General features: G+C 36.2%; 2 protein-coding genes across 2 annotated transcripts; one reads left to right on the top strand and one right to left on the bottom strand.

The window, feature by feature from the left end:
* Positions 1–291: 291 nt before the first annotated feature.
* On the bottom strand, positions 292–8,368 carry LOC120632916 (fructose-1,6-bisphosphatase 1). Its single transcript, XM_039902954.1, has 6 exons — positions 8,106–8,368; positions 6,944–7,088; positions 4,471–4,577; positions 3,381–3,607; positions 1,894–2,072; positions 292–1,188 (listed from the first exon to the last, which is right to left on the bottom strand). Exons 1-6 carry the CDS (start codon positions 8,279–8,281, stop codon positions 1,012–1,014), a joined length of 1,011 nt encoding a protein of 336 aa, XP_039758888.1. The 5' UTR covers positions 8,282–8,368; the 3' UTR covers positions 292–1,011.
* Positions 8,369–9,515: 1,147 nt separating this feature from the next.
* Positions 9,516–15,881, top strand: LOC120632605 (mortality factor 4-like protein 1). Its single transcript, XM_039902535.1, has 7 exons — positions 9,516–9,604; positions 9,688–9,805; positions 10,590–10,702; positions 11,451–11,531; positions 11,832–11,922; positions 12,967–13,309; positions 15,489–15,881. Exons 1-7 carry the CDS (start codon positions 9,577–9,579, stop codon positions 15,717–15,719), a joined length of 1,005 nt encoding a protein of 334 aa, XP_039758469.1. The 5' UTR covers positions 9,516–9,576; the 3' UTR covers positions 15,720–15,881.
* The last annotated feature ends 1,877 nt before the right edge of the window (positions 15,882–17,758 follow it).

The raw sequence follows: 17,758 nt of genomic DNA, 5'->3' as shown, positions 1-17,758 counted from the left end.
ATGCAAAGAACTTTTTTTTTCTGACCCATACAAAAATAACTTTAATAATATAAAAAAGAAAAAAATGTTAAAAATTATTTCAACCATATTGCAATGCCATGGCGGCGCTTCATGATTATATGCCTATCTGCTCAATAACGTGTACAGTATTGTGTGCTGAAAGCAATAAACAATTTAATTAAATTTGCCTTGAACACGTCCGGCAACGTGCCGCCCTGTATTCACTTGAAGCATAGGTGTCCTTGTAACTCAACTTCAAATTTAACAAGTAGTTCCTATAAATCCCGAACAAATATACGAGCTTCTCAGTTTTTTATTATTAACTAAAAACGGCCAAATGCAAGTCGGACTCGCTAACGAAGGTATACGTACCATTATCTATAAAGAGAAAAAAAAACATGTCCCTTGCATCCGTTGTATATGTAAAGGGAGCCCCCTTTACATATACAACGGATGCAATGTTAATTTTATTCCGTATACATCATCTGTGAAAATTTCTACTGTCTTACAATCATGGATCATGAGACAGACGGACCTACAGCGGAATCGTAGTTATAAAGTCCTGTTTCACACTGGGTACGGAACCCTAAAAAATAAAGATTAACACAACTAAGTTATGAAACCGCTACCAGTTTCACCCTATATAGGAACTACTTCCTATATAGGCCGAACAAATATACGAACTTTCAGGTTACTATTAACTAAAAAACCGGCTAAATGCAAATCGGACTCGCAAACTATAGGTGCCAACTGCCAAAAACAAAGACAACAAAGAGAAAAAAAGTTGTAGGTATCTTTAAGTGGAGCCCCCATGAATATTTATTTCATTCCTTTTTTTAAGTATTTGTTGTTATAGTGGCAATAGAGATACATTATCTGTGAAAATGTTAACCGTCTTACTATCATTGATAATGAGGCTGGTGACAGACGGACGGACAGCGGTTTCCTAATAGGGTCCTGATTGGTACGGAACCCTATTAGGATTCCGGGTAAAATAAAGATTATCAGAACTTAGTTAAGAAACCGCAACAACTCCTCGACGTCCAGCTTGGAGCCGAGGTAGCAAGGTGCTCGCTCGTGGATGGACTTGGGTTCGATGTCCAGGATAGACTTTGTACCGTTGGTTGCCAGGCCACCAGCTTCTGTCACCAGGAACGCCATGGGATTGCACTCGTATAAGAGACGCAGCTGAAAAGCAACATTTTTAATTACGTGTTAGTACTTTTTATTTTTGAAAACTTCATTGGTTTATGTGAAAAAAAATACGACATTACTCTTATGTGTAATAGTACTGTTTGTTTCCCTTGGAAGTAAAATTATTTATAACTAGATGGCACGCCAACATTTTGAACCTAAATAAAAAGAATACCAATTTCGATCTATTTTTTGTTTTTGTTACACATTATACACGAAATATATTGAAGTAAAAACACAATAAAAAAAAAATCAAAACAAAATAGTCTATTTCCAGTTTTATACATACGCAGAAAATATATTCGTAGATGCCGTCGTATTCGTTTAAACAAGTTCGGTCGGTCGTCTCAACTCTCAATCACTGTATTTACCTCAAGGTTATAAGTAAGTTTCTCATACAATGTTAAAGGTCACTCGCTGATGTAGTACAGAGTAATTTATGATAGCCTAGTAGAAAAAATTACGGCTGCCCTTTTAGGGGGACCGAGTTCGATCTCCGGCATCTCGTAACTTCGCGGAGTATCTCCGTTTTTAATTTAAGCATTTACATGTCACATGCTTTAACGGTAAAGAAAACACCGAGAGGAAACCAGCATGCCGGAGAGTTCTCCTAAAGTTCTTCAAGACCTGTGAAGTCTTCTAATCCCAATTGGCATGCGTCCTAGACTACAGACTAAAGTTCCATTTTTTTCCACTTACTTTTCCCTTAGGCGCGGAAGTAGTGGCAGGGTACATGAAGATGCCGCCGTATTTGATAGTTCTGTGCACGTCAGCCACCATAGAGCCCACGTATCTCGCGCCGTACGCTTTGCCAGTCTTTGGCCTCTTCTTCTCCTCTATGTAGTTCTTTAATCCATCCGACCACTCCGCAGCGTAACCTGGAAAAAACCGAACCGCACTATAATACCAGGACTTATCACAAAAACGGCGCAATTAAGTTGGCATATTCTATTAAATACTGGACTTGAAAGTTGTGTAAAACTTGGTGGATTTAATGCCGCGTAGGAGGTACACAGCTTAGTGATTCTCTCAGATCCAGCCTAATCGTAACTTCCTTACTAATATTATAAATACGAAAGTGTGTTTGTTTGTTTGTAAGCCACCAATCAGCCTTTATGTTCGGAATACAGTTAGTTGAAAGGAAGGACAGTATCATAGGGTACTTTTAATCCTAGGAAAACAAACGGTTCCTACGGGATTTGTAGAAAACCGAAATGAACGCAGAACGCTGGCACTAGCTGTTGACGGCGTTCTGCGTTCATAATATAACATTTCAATAGCATGAAGGTTGTCTGGAAGACATCGCTTTTTAGTGATAAGACCACTTTTTTTACCTATATTTAAATTTATATTTGTGATCTGTTATTTTTGTGTACTATACATTATTTAGGTACATACATACATAATCAACATACTAAAAAAGTCCGCTGCATGACATTTGCTTATCACCACGCTGTGGACAGATGGATTGGTGATCGCAGTACATGGTAGTAGTAGTACAAAAGACGCAGCTACTTGTTCTCAGTTATTTTCACTTAGTCGCTTCGAACTGCCGTCACCACATTGTACTACTAATGACGTATAAATTTAAATTCAAAATTTCTTTATTCATGTAGTATCGCAGGCACTTATGAAGCCTTCATACATATATGTTCACATAATTGTAAGGGGATGGTGATAACTTCGTTCGCCAACTTAAACCTAAAGCTACGAGTGTTCCAAACGCGCCCTGGTCTAAGAAGAGCCCACAACAAAATTAGCCGGGTATTTTTTTTTGTTATCACCATCTCACAGTTTTAAATATTAAGCTATGAAGCTAGAGCAATAATTCACACCCAAGCTTTTTTATCGTTTAAGTAATCCTTAATATTATAATAAGGTATCGTTTAAGTAATCCTTAATATAATTTTTTTTATTTTTTTCTTGCCTGTGTATGTTTCATTGTTTGCACTGCCCCTCTTGTTTTCTATTATTACTTTCACCAAGGGTTGTCTGTAAGCAACTGTATTTAACTTTTTTATTGTTATTTTCTTTAAATTGTTTTTAATTTTACTTATTTTTTTTTGTTTTCTTGTTTGTTTCTTGTATTGTTTCTAAGTTTGTGCAATAAAGTATTCTAAATAAAATAAGAATTTTCTGTAAGCTTACTTTTTATATAAACTTTGAACTTATTGAGACCTTCTTACCCTCATTGATGGAGTAAATCTTCCCCTTGTCCGGTATCCTCATATTGGGGTCTGTGAGTATGAACTCTCCGATGGAGGGGTCGTACATGAACCCGTTGACGCCTTTGCCCTGTCCAAGGCCCAGAACCATCATGGTAGCTGAGCCGTATAGCGCGTAGCCTGCCGCGACCAGTTCGTTCCCGGGGCGTAAGACGTCGTTTTCTGTTGGCTCTCCTGGGGATGTTTTTCTGGAAAATAATAATTTTAATAATAGACATTTTGTGGAGTGTGGTGACGGCATTTCGGAATACAGTTGTCACCATCCGACTTCTCGCGGGTGTCGTACTAGGTGGCTAAAGTCAAAGTCAAATTTAAAAATATCTTTATTCAATAGGTGGCACTTTTGATGCGTACATAAAAATTACACGGTAGTGAGATGATGGCGATAACCACATTCGTAAACTTAAAACTAAAGCTACGAGGGTTCCAAACGCGTCCTGGTCTAAGAAGAAGCCCACAACAAACTTAGCCGGGTGTTATTTATTTTTTGTTATGACCATCTCACATTGTCATTTAAAATTATTAGAAGAGCAACCTGGTTAGAGCAATAATTCACACCCAAGCTTGTTTATCGATTACGTAGTCCTTTATACTATAATAGGACTTTTCTATAAGCTTACGTTAAATACAAACTTTGAACTTTTTAAGAGACATCTCCAAGATGCCAATGGGTACTAAGGGAATGTAACTGAGAACTTGCAGTAGCGTGCTATCAGCACTAGCGGTTATAGCCCAGTGGGTAGGAATTCGGCTTCCCTTTCGGGGAGCAAGTTCGAATCCTAGCACGCACCTCTAGCTATAATTTTCCATCATTTGTTGCAACGGTGAAGGAAAACATCGCGAGGAAATCAGCATGCTTGAGAGTTTTCCATAACGTTTTCAAAGGCGAGAAGTCCACCATTCTGCACTTGGCCAGCGTGGTGGACTACGGCCTAAACCCTTTTCATTCTGATAGGAGACTCGTGGGCCGGTAATGCTCTGATGATGATGATGATAAACTACAGTTGAGAGACTGTAAAGAAATAATAATGGTGGTATTTTCTCGACTTACTTGTAAATACCGAAGATGGAGCCGACGGAGACCAAACAATCGATGTTTGAGGAACCATCTAGAGGATCAAAGCAGACTACATATTTACCCCGCCTTTCTGTCTCCACCTGTAATGAAAGACATGTTATTTGTTTAACAGAGGAGAAAAATTTTCTGTACCGTTTGTTTGTCTTGTGGTATAATCCAACCGATAATCTAACTGCGCCTCAGAATTGTATTTTCTTATACAGAAACCGTGTACACGACTAATATTGAAGCATCAAAAACCACTAGTGTTTCTCTTATAGGTGGATAACCACTTCAATCCATTTTACATAAAATGGGGAAAACGGGAAATGTTTGTGAGGCAGCACAACTTTCGGTGGGTGTAAAGTAAAAAGTGCGCTGGGCGTTTACACTGTTTTAGGACACAATGCACTGCATGCTTTAATGGCTTAACGAGGGTTCCGTATGTTCTTAATTCTGTCTTCGGTGTTAAAAAAGTCCCGTTCAACTTTTCTGCGCAAGTACAAATAAAGAGGTGTCTCAAAAGATTTTTAAAATAGTCAGAGTAACCAAGTCTCATAATCCCTATCCCTATCCCTACTAATATTAAAAATGTCAATGTAAGTTTGTTTGTTACTCTTTCACGCAAAAACTACTTAACCGATCCTCATGAAACTTTGTACACATTTTTGAGGAAGTGGTAGAAGTATTATAGGATTCTTTTTATCCTTACAATAAGCTCGGTTCCTTTGGAAGAGGGAATGAGTGTTTGACGATTTTACACCATAACTCCGACAAATTATTATTATTGTACTATAGAGGTTACAATATGTGTTTTATTATGCCCAAACTGTGGTTGGAGATAGAGGACAGAACTTCTCAGCGGACAGCAGCAAACCCCTCATTTAAGGCTTAGCGATACTGAATACTTTTTTTAGAACTACAACTAAATTTAATGCCGCGTTAAAAAAACAAAAATAAACGCAGACGAAGTCGCGAGCCACAGCTAGTTTAATTATAATTTTCCTTTCCTCAGAATAGGTAGATACACGCTCTTAATTAATTATAATTGCTAAGTCAGTCAGACTCAAATCTTTGTCCCTGACTTTTCTAATATGATTTAAAAAAAAAAACTGGATATTCTAGATTGTTTAAATATGTTATTTTGTGGGTGTGTTCGGCTCAAGTATGTACATATGAATACTTATCAAATATTTCATGTCGTTATAGATATTGGAGTTCGCAACCTTGTATGCTTTTAAGATATCAAACAATAAGTACTTACTTATGTAAGTGGGTACTTATAAATGTTATAAACATTGATTTCTGATTTGGTAGTTATCTTTATTGTGCGTATTTAAAGTCGTTATTCACTTGACAATGATTTTGAGAAGCATTGGATACAAAGTTCATTAAAGGTGAAGACATTTATAATAGGCAGTAGGTACTTAACAAAAGGTATAGATAGCTACACGGTACGGTTGACGACCCCTGGCGCAGCGGAGAGACCTGTGTGGAGCGGTGTGGTTGTTGTTGGCCTCACTTTTGGATGTGGAGTTCGAGTAACAGCACGCACCCCAAACTTTTCAAGTAATGTGCGTTTTAAGCAATCAAAATATTACTTGCTTTAACCGTGAAGGAAAACATCGTGAGGAAATGTTCATGCCTGAGAGTTCTCCATAATGTTCTCAAAGGCGTGGACTCCACACGCCTTTCCGATCCTAAATCCTTTTTATTGTGGGTAGAGATTCGTGCCCTGTGCCTAGTGGGCCGGTAATGGGTTGTTATGATGATGAGAGTTTGAACATAGGGGGTTTTTAAGGGGTTTTGAGAATACAAACAAATATAATCAATATTCCATTAATACTGTATAATATAGTAAATGCGGGAGAGTAGGCTAACTTAGTTTTCATATTATCTATCCTAAGCGCGTATACGCAAACAATTATTGTAATATGCGCATTCGACTCCTGATTTGTAACCTCTGACCCCTATGCTATACGGATTGGTGGATTGGACTATTAAAAAAGACCTCAGGAAACGTATATAAGCATGCAAGATGAGCATGTTGGCCATTAGTTGGACTCACAAATTATCCAATATGGAAGTTCTACGACGCGTCAACCAAGGCCGCGAACTTTTGCACACCATCAACGTAAGGAAAGTTGCATATCTGGGCCACGTGCTAAGGCACGTGATATATGAACTCCTGCAACTTATTATGATGGGAAAAGTAGCCCGGAAGAATAGGCGTTGGTCACAGAAAAAAGTGTTGGCTTGGAGACCAACATCAGAGAGTGGACTGTAATCGCGAGTGTGTGAGTGAAAATTAGACCGAAATTTACGAAGCTGACTGCCAACCTCCGCTAGCCGGAGAAGCACAATAAAAAGATGGAATGTTAATTTTGAATGATTGGCTATAATACTACTTTTTGGTCTATACCTACGGCATACTAGATGGCATAACAGAATTCGAGATTATATTCACCTGTATGACTGAAGAGTTTTCCTCTGACACTAGCAGACAAGCGGTAAACGAAGACTTAAGCATATTGATGAACAGGTCATTGGATAGCACGTCCAGTTTCTTCACCTCTTCGCCCTGCACGTTCGTGTCGCCAGAGATGCCATGTCTGAAAACATTATAAATTAAGTTGGTCTGCTCTCTGGAACTGCGGAATTATTATTCAGTATCTTCTTGCGTCGAACCTCCTATGCCTTCCGTTGGATAATACAATACACGCAACCTATACGCAACAATTTTCAGCTTTAGCTGTAGCTTTCTGTCGGCACAAGGAATACCCCGAGTGCGTAACAAAAAAAAATAATGCAAATGTGTATAGTGGGACACCCTACTCCATAACGAGTGAGATTTAAATGTTCTTACTTATAATAAAACTTCGACCTCTAGGAACTAATCGAGAAAACGATACAATAGCGCGGGTAGGCAACGCGACGCGGAGGTTCGGGATTTATTGTGCAGAAGCGGATGAAAGTTTGTACAGGAAAAAAAAATATACTTTTACCTCCATACCACTCCATACGACAAAGACATCGTGAACCAATAGTATTTTATGAGTTTGAATGGTAGCTACTGTTTATAGTAGTACTAATTATTTTAATTACCGGATACCAGCTAAGTAATAAAGTACCTATTTGCCTTAGCTGAATTAACGTTTATTTAGAATAAGTTATAGTACCTACCTACATTTAATTAAAATTATAATTGGTTTCAAACCATTGAATCGATGTAAACTACCTCGATACTCTAGAAGTTAGTTAAATATTCGACGGCCTAATACGACGTCCTCGTTTCGATGCCTGGGTTTGGTCAAAACATTTTGGTGGTGGGTTTTTTATAAACTTTGTTTTGCGACGGATAAGTAGTTAGCAGATTGAAGTATGAATATCCGGTTATTTTCTTAAATGAGTGCTTTTAACTCCCACTCTCATTTAGGAGAAAGCCGCACTCATTAGTGGGACCAAAGAAATGTTATAATAATTATATGAAGCGAGACGACAAGATAATGAGAATTAGTTAAAATTAAGTCGAAAGTTCGTAATCTATAAAACGAGTAAGTATAGTAAATGTACATAATCTTAGTTGTCTATGATAAAAGCTACACAAACTAGTAGGTAAAAGTAGTTACAATTTAGCGATGCCGGCTTTCCTCACGGCCGTTTGTATCGCCTTGACTGCTGTTTGAATAGAGTTTAGGAGCTGTGTTAGGTCCCCAGTAGCCGTTGGGGCAGTTCTCTGTTGGGCTAGGACCCACCGGGTCAGCGTCATAGCGTTCACGTCGAAAGCTGGACCTTGTTGCGACATTTCGATTTTTAAAAAAAGACACCGAACGTAAACAGAAACGATGGCGCGCGCGTTATGTTGTTCTCGCGGCGCGGCACTGAGTATAGAGACTGGAATGGTTTTAAAGAGTGATATGATGACGACATCGGAAGTTACGACGTAGTTATTGATAACATGAACAATATGAGAAATGTGATCAGATTATGGATATTGTACTCAAGGATCATCAAGAGAATTTAATGGATCAATTGAATTGAGCCCTCGTTTTTAAATTTATATACATTTTTAAATCTGAAAATTTGGAAACCACAATTCATAATGTTTATCAATATTAAAATTACATAGGTTTGTATCCTCTTTGAACAGTCCAATAAGTTTATTTTGATCTAAAACGCTGTTTTGGGTTGTGCTATGGAGGGTAGAGGTAAGGAGAGTCATCTTATATGGCAGAAAAGTTGAAAAAGTGTCCAATTGTATGCGCTAAATAACAGTTCAAAAATCCTCCACAATGGCGCTGGTGGATGCACAGGGTATGGTATGAATGTAGCAATCGTAGATGAATTGAAGTATGCCGAGTTAAAAAATTTAATGTCATTATCGACTAAAGTAGTTAATTATTGAGAATTTCAACAACTTACGTTGTACAAAATATTGTGGTAAATATAACCTTACTTCCTTGTTTATTTTTCAAGCCTACTCTAACAATATTTATATTTGGCGCTTCTTTTAAGAGTTACCTTGATGCAAATGTGGCGCCATCCTAATTTAATACATTTTGACGACACTTTTTCATATACACAGATGATCCTCCTTACCTCTACCCTCCATAGTCTGTATTTTTTAACTCGGCATACTTCAATTCATCTACGATTGCTACATTCATACCATACCCTGTGCATCCACCAGCGCCATTGTGGAGGATTTTTGAACTGTTATTTAGCGCATACAACTGGACACTTTTTCAACTTTTCTCCCATATAAGATGACTCTCCTTACCTCTACCCTCCATAACACAGATGATCCTCCTTACCTCTACCCTCCATAGATTGTGCGTTATAAATCATAAATAACTATATTTCTTTCATTAAAAAGTGTTTTAAAGCAATAATTATTATTAATAAATCAGGTATAGCTTGGCATATGATCATAACCTCTCATTTCCGTTATGCAATGAGCTCAGAGTATAAACCTGTACAGTGTAGGATACACCAAAGACTATATAAATTAGACTATGATATTTAATTACTGTTCTGTGGTCTATGATTACAAATGGCGTATAGTAAACGTAAATAAACAATTTTTAAACAAAAAATATTATGGCTCCTAAATTAAAGTTTGCGGAAGGTTTGTTGACATAAAACTAACTTTATGCATTCCAATGTACATTAATGAATATATTATTATTAAAGTAATACCATTGTTTTTAGGTGAAAAAGTTTTGTGTTTTCACGGCCCGCTTATCTACGAAGCAAAATGCCTAGAAAGCTCTGTTACGAAAGACAAACATGTACGGTATTTAATACATTACGCTGGATGGAATAAGAAGTAAGTTGTTTCCAAGCTGTTTGTTATGAGAACCCCTGCTGTTTTATGACGACTTCCTCTTAGACCAGGGCACGTTTGGAAACCTCGTAGCTCTAGTTTTAAGTTAAGAAAACTATCACCATCACCTTATTCCAGTGGTAAAAAATTGTAAGTAAACATCAAAATTACATTGAAACAAAAGTATCGTTGATAAAATAAAGTTTCAACTGTGCACCTATTACGCTAACCTTCGAACGGCCGTAGGAATAAACTAAAACGACCTGTCTGATGATAAATAAGAATCAGCTCAAAGCTCAATGATGAATTGAGCTACTTCTGCTTTTAAAGGTCCATTGCTGGAATAAAGGCCTCTCCCAACAGGCTCTTGGTTCATAAATAAATAAATAAATAAATAAATTTTTGCTTTATGTCTTTAGATTTTATTTCCATCACTCTTTATAGCAAGAGCCAAGTGTCTCTACTTTAAATGTGTATGCATTGAAATATATTCTTTTTTCCATTCTATATTATGAAAATTAAGCTTAATTTGCTATAGTCCGCATAAAGCAGGAGAATCTGTATGGTGTAATTCATAATTTCTTCAATCTTTATACTCCACACCAAACAGTACTAAGCACTTTCGCTCCAAACCGGAGCATCCTCAGGAGATGTTGACTTTACAACAAATAATTTATAAGACTTCTTTGTCTATCAAATATTTTCCCATGCTGATTTTTACGCAGAGAAAAAAGTAGGATAACTTTCTTCTCATTCATCTCTTTAAAATGTTTTTGTATCATTACAGTTGGGATGAATGGGTACCAGAAAGCAGAGTCCTAAAGTACAATGAAGCCAATGTTCAAAGACAGAAAGAGGTGCAAAGGGCACACTCAGCCCAACCTGTAAAGACTAAAAAGAGTAAGTCTTACATGTTTCAGTGTTTATGTTGCGATCATTATTGCATTTGTGGTGCTAATGATCCTAAGAATAAAAATCATTTTTCAGAAGCTCTGGGTAACTAAATATATGCAAATAAATATATTGAATCTTGCAATAATAGTTTATTTTTGAATAACAGTCATTATTGCAATAAAAGTTTGTTCTTGAATAAGTTTGAAATTAATTATTTGTTTTAACAATGTTGATCACAGAGTGCAAGTGCAAGGAAAGGGATTACCCTGAGCCAACCATTTTATAATCTTAACTTCACTCTTATCTCTCTAGACAGTCAAACCTATTCAGAGTTACATAAAAAATACCAAGAAGCTCTAGGCTCGACATTGTTTGCATTAAAACTAGCGACATTCGTTCTTAGACTTTTTTTAACCCGTTGATTTGTAAAATAATCAATATTCAATATTTTATATTGATACTCTACTATTACTCTAATGTAATATCAACAACAGCGCTCGAACCACGACTTGGTCACTGACCCAATTATGTGACATTGTCGAATCACTTCACAGAAATTGTGTGATTTATTAACTTTTTTGTATGAAATAAATTAATACTGACTTTTGAAATTCCGTAGAACAAAAGTGGTTAGGTTTAATGATAATGGTTTAAAGAACTACAAGGCTTTCTGGTTTTTTTTTATTCCACCCTGTAAAGTTACCACTGTCATGTATGAAAGAAGGCTAACAAGAATCGTGCTCCGTGATTGTAGCTCCAGCAAAGGGTCGCAAGTCTGAAGCAGCGGCAAGTTCCACTCCCGCAAGAGAGGAATCCAGAGCATCAACACCAGCTGGTAATTCAAATACTATTTTATTTGAACCCTTGCCCTAGAATATAATTGAAAATTTATTAAATAAATTTATTTAGTCAGATATTAAAGGCTATTTTTATGTTGGATTGAAGCCTTTTGAGGTGCGTTAGCCAAAGCGTTACTTTGCGGATTTCCATATATAAATAAATTTTTCATGTTGTAAGTTTTACTCATTAAAGCCTGATTTTCATATTTTTTTTTTAATTTACAATATTAAAATTATATAAATAAAAATACTGTTGCTATTAAAAATTTTTTATTATTATTGTGTATGTAATTCAGGTAAAGATAGTGAATCTGGATCAACTGCTGCTAAAGCCACAAAGACACAAAGTAAAGACACTCCCGTAGATTCCGGCTCCGATCAACCAAAGTGAGTTTATTTAGAAAATAAACAAATTGCATTAAAATATATTTTAACTAGCTGTTCCCTGCAGTTTAACCTGCGGTGAAGTAGTCTGTACACATAGCGAATTGTAATAAAATAATAAATGAATTTCAAGATAATACTTTTATCTTGAAATTCATGCATTATTTTATTGCCTATATTACTCTCCTCTCTCCAGCCAAAGATCAAGTTGACAAGTGGCTTAGTTAGGGGGTGGGGAAGAAAAAAACAAAAAAACTCACTTTCCTATGTATAACATTAGTTAAGATTACCTTATTTATTGTTACTTGTACTGAGTTTTCAATGGAGATTCATTTTTAACAATCAATAACAGTTTTGCATTTTATTTTGTATTGGATAGAAGCAGGCGTTACTTTGGGGAATTCCATGATATATTATGAAAATTTAGCTTAATTTGCTTTACCCCGCGAAAAGCAGGCAGTTAAGGCAAGCAGTTAAGTATCAATTATAAACAATTATTCATTGTAAAGTCAACATCTCCTTTGGTTCTGGAGCAAAACGTGCGTAGAGGGTACATTGCCTAAGATCTGTTTGGTGTGGAGTATAAGGATTGAAGAAATTATAAATTACACCATACAGATTCTCCTGCCTTTCGCTGAGTTTAGCAAATTAGGCTTAATTTTCATAATATGTTATTTTGTGTGTTCTCTCCCTTAGCCTTGTAGCTTCAGGTTAAAGTTTACGAATGTTGTAATCGCAATTATCTCACTAACATGTATACTGCGTATATATGCGTCTCCTTGAACAAAGATATCTTCGAGCGACTTAAAAAAACGAGAAGGTTCTCAATTCACCTGTATGTTTTTTTTATTATTAATTTTTTTTTGACTTGTGGCTTTTGACTTACCATTGAGGCTTGTTGACAGCCTAGATGGCTCTTCAAGGCATGGGACTAATTAAAGCCATTTTTTCACAGAAAAGTCCTCTAAACATCTAAAACTTAGTATGTAGTGATCTTATAGCTATGAAAAGTAAATCAAATTTTTGTAAGTACAAAAATAATTTCAGAAAGAAGCGTGGCCGTCTAGAGCTTTCTATCGAGTCTGAAGAGCAGTACCTCGCGAAAGTGGAGGTGAAAATCAAAATACCCGAAGAGCTAAAAGTTTGGCTCGTGGACGACTGGGATGTCATCACGAGACAGCAAAAACTAGCCATCCTACCTGCGAAACTGACTGTCTCACAAATTGTTGATAACTACCTAGCTTTCAAGAAGTCTAGTAAACTACACAATCAGGCCAAAGAGTCTGTGTTAGTCGATATTACGGAGGGGATCAAAGAGTATTTTAATGCAACGCTTGGTTCCCAACTTCTTTACAAGTTTGAACGGCCGCAGTACAGTGAAATATTACAGGTATTTATAAGATAAGATAAGTCGCGTTCAAACTAAATGCATTTAAATAAATTTCATCATTACTGACCGGTGCAGGCTGTATTTTAGAACGTTCAGGTCGATAAAGAACTATCAGTTCAGATTTTATCACGATGTTTTTCTTTAACTGAGACACTGGCCGTAGTGGGCCAGTAATGCCGAAGATCTGTCTGGTGTGGTGTATAAGGATTGAAGAAATTATAAATTACACCAAACAGATTCACTAGCAACAACCGCAAAAACTAACTATCCTACCTGAAAAACTGACTGTTTCACAAATTGTTGATAACTACCCGGATTTCAAGAAGTTAAGTAATGATTTAATAAACATAATAGTATTGGATAGAAGCAAGAGCTGCTTTGCAGAATTCCATGACATAGTATGAAAATTAGAAAAGGATCTTTTAAAGGCAACCTGAGCCTAAAAAAGTTGAAAGTAGATGGTGCATAAAGTATGTTACAAAAAAAAAACTTACATGAACATACACACGGTATTTTTGTAGTTAATATGTAAATGTATTACATATTAACTACAAAAATACCGATATAAATTTATATATTGGTAATATAAATATGTTTATAAATTTATATCGATTATATCTTATATCTTTAAACAAGCAATTCTTATACATATATAAACGAATCTCGGGTCGGCTCCAACCATTTTCATGAAATTTAGTATATAGGGGGTTTCGGGGGCGATAAATCGATCTAGCTAGATTCATTTATATTTGAATCTCGGGAAAAACGGCAAAAAATATCCTTTTTTGCGTGCAATGCGTGAACGGTACAAGTTACGCCAAACGACGGAAGTATGTAGTAAGTATATCGGAATATTTTTTTAAGTCGGCTCATTCGCAGACGAAGTCGCGCGGGTCCGCTAGTATCCATATATTTAAGCTTAATTTGTTATACTCTGTGAAAAGCAGGAGAATCTGTATGGTGTAATATACAACATATTTCTTATAACATGGTCTAAGCAGAAAGAATTTGAGATTAATTCTCGGGCCCCTTTATTGTATGGCTTACCAAATATACGCAAAGGCAACAATACATACAGAAAAAAAAGTACTTAAAAATTATTTATTGTAAAGTCGAGATTGCATTGCCGAGGATCTATTTGGCGTAGAGGGAGTAAATTAAATTTAAAGTTACACCGTACCGATTTTCCTGCGGAGTAAGTATAGCAAATTAAGCTTTATTTTTATAGTAAATATATATCTCTGTAACTACTTTTTTTTTCTTTGGTGTACAATAAAAGTGTATTCATTCATTCATTCATTAACATAATACATAATAGTATTTTTTTATTAACTAGATGAGTGTTTGGCTCAGTCTTATTTTATTTCGCTTTCTCGTGGAAAGTTAAGGATCAAAAGTGAACTAAAGTGAAGATAAGTTCTTTTAGGTAGTAAACAAATTGTAAATCAATTCCTCAATTACATAACGAGTTTTGAAAACAGTAACTTATGAAGCTGATTGTTTTATAATACTCACGGTACGGCTAACGGCACTTTCCCGGAACCCATTGAATTTTTCATACAAAACAGTCCAGCTGTATAGATAGGACTTAGGTGACAAACACACATACAGAAGAATTATACAAACGTTTAAATGAAATCCGAAATGTTACTTCACATGATTTAGAGGTACATTATTTACTGTCTCTGAGACTTATCTGTGAAACCGAAACGCTAAAAGTTTGCGAGTAAACCACTGCCATACTTTTAACTGAAAGAAATCAGACACAGCCCTAACATCATATGCAAAATTAAAATCAAGTGACTCCTGTCACTTTATTAGTCGCGTAGCGTAGGTACTATGCGCGTGTCGGTCTTTTACCTTCAATAGGGCTGTCATAAGTAATCGCTTACTCGTAGAATTAATGAAGACCGATTAGCGCAGTGGGCAGCGACCCTGATTTCTGAGCCCAAGGCCGTGGGTTCGATTCCCACAAATGGAAAATGTTTGTGTAATGAACATGAATGTTTTTCAGTTCTGATGTTATCTGTATATTATAAGTATTTATGTATATTATTCATAAAAATATTCATCAGTCATCTTAGTACCCATAGCACAAGCTACGCTTACTTTGGGGCTAGAAGGCGATGTGTGTATTGTCGCAGTATATTTATTTATTTATTATTATTATTTATTCCAGGATTATCCCGACACACCAATGTCTCAAGTATACGGAGCTATACATTTGCTTAGACTATTCGCAAAGATGGGGCCAATGTTGGCGTACACAGCTTTGGACGAGAAATCTCTGCAGCACGTGTTAATGCACATACAGGACTTCCTCAAATACATGGTGACCAATAGATCCACCTTGTTCAATTTGCAAGACTATGGTAACGCAACACCGGAGTACCATAGAAAAGTGCAGTAGTTATAATGGAGTCCAGGTTAATAGACCACTTTTGACATTTCATTAAGGTATTACTCTTGAAGCGGCTCTTTCGGGGGGCAGTGTTCGAATCCCAGTACGCACCTCTAACTTGTAAAAATGTTAAGTTATGTGCGTTTTAAGTTAATAAAATATCTCTTGCTTCAACGGTGAAGGAAAACATCGCGAGGGAACCTGAATGCCTAGTTCTACATAATGGTCTAAAAGGTGTGTGGAGTCCTTTTATTAAAATTAAGCTTAATTTGCTATACTCCGCGAAGAGGAGAATCTGTATGGTGTAATTTATAATTTCACCAAACCTTATACTCCACAGCAAACAGATCTTCGGCAATGTTACCTCTACGCACGTTTCGCTCCGAAACCGGAGCATCCTCAGGAGATGTTGACTTTACAATTAATTCTGTACGATTATTAATTATAGGTTTCGGAATGAAACGTGCGTGGAGCTATGAGCTAATGTGCGCTGTTGTTTTTGGAGTCGAAGGTGCACGGTTCGATCCCTGACAGGGGCAATTTCTGAAATGTCTCTGCTTCGGCCGTGGCTGATTATAGACAGAGACGTAACGCTAAACGACTTAGCGTTATAATGATGATTTTAAAAAAACAGCTGAAAAGAGTGGTCTATTAAAATGGATCTAACGTTAAGTTAGCTTTAAGTAAATTTGTTTCGATTTGTTTAATTTTGTATATGACATTAAATTTTTTAAGTATAAGCGTTGAAATCTGCCTTAAACATGTTGTTCAAAATCCGATGTTTGCTAAGTATAAGTGTATGTTGAGTTCTCAGACTATAACACGATAATAGAGACCGCATAGCTTTGTAGTAACGTCTAGTAAAACAGATCATACTGCATACTAATTCTAAGTTAAAAAAACTAAAGCAATATACAGGGTTAAAAATTCCAGATAGCTCTAAAAAACTAACAACTTATGTTCAACGACTATATTTTAAGCTAAATAAGTCTGCAAAAGGTAGACGAATCCTTAATGTGTCTATAATGCGAAAGTGTGTTTGTTTGTTTGTCTTTCTGACAATCTGAGCAACCAATCAACTTGACTATGGTGTAGAGTTCGTTGAAAGGCTGGAGAGTACCATAGGCTACTTTTTAGCCAAGGAAACAAACGGTTCCCACGTAATTTGTAAAAAAATCCGTAATAAACGTAGTGGAGTAGTAATATATTATATATTTTTTTCACAATGACTTAAAAATCGTTTTTTTTATTTTTTTTTTTATAATCGACTCTACTATGCATACTCAACACAACACTTGCGTCACTTCTTATGTTCAACGAATTTTCAGAATTCATTGTTAAATTATTTCATAAATAAATATAATTATTTCTGTAAATTGACATTACTCTGTGAAACCAAATGCATGTGACTCGACAACATCGCGATAGAGACGTGTTTCGAGCTCTGTTACATATTACACACAGTGGCGTGCACTTCATACATGCACAAAAGCACTGCCTACCCTTTTTTTTTTGGCGTAGTAGAAAAGCTTTATTGCTACCTCCGACCCTTGGGCAGGACGGAGGTTATGTGGGACTCCCCCCTCTATACCAAAACTAAAAACCACCACTGCGTGTCCCTCTTGTTGGCTTTGTTAGACGCCCGGAGAACAACTGCCTAACATAAAGGGGAAGGATTTTTCAATTTTATGTCATCTTCCTTCTTTAAGCATACCCAGTGCACGCCAGTGATTACAGAGTAGTAACAAGTAGAGTAACTATGTAAAATATTGCATATTTAATATTTCACAAACTAACGAGTCAATAAAAGTTGCTAGTTTTAATGTAAAAAACTACGGGCCGAGAGCTTTCTGGTATTTTTTATTTAACCCTGTATATTATATATTCTACGACACGTCCTTACAAGATTATACGTCTTGTTGCAAAAATGCTAGAGATCGACCAATCGATAGTTATCTTCAGAATTATTGTTCCGGCGATGATGATGAAGGTATTTATTTAGGAATTAGGTACACCATTGAAGCAATAAATAAATTGTGATTGACTTA

This window comes from Pararge aegeria, chromosome 20 (genome assembly GCF_905163445.1).
Source record: "Pararge aegeria chromosome 20, ilParAegt1.1, whole genome shotgun sequence".
NCBI lineage: Eukaryota > Metazoa > Arthropoda > Insecta > Lepidoptera > Nymphalidae > Pararge > Pararge aegeria.
The sequence above is the reverse complement of the archived record's forward strand: the minus strand, read 5'-3'. Positions and strand labels throughout refer to the sequence as shown.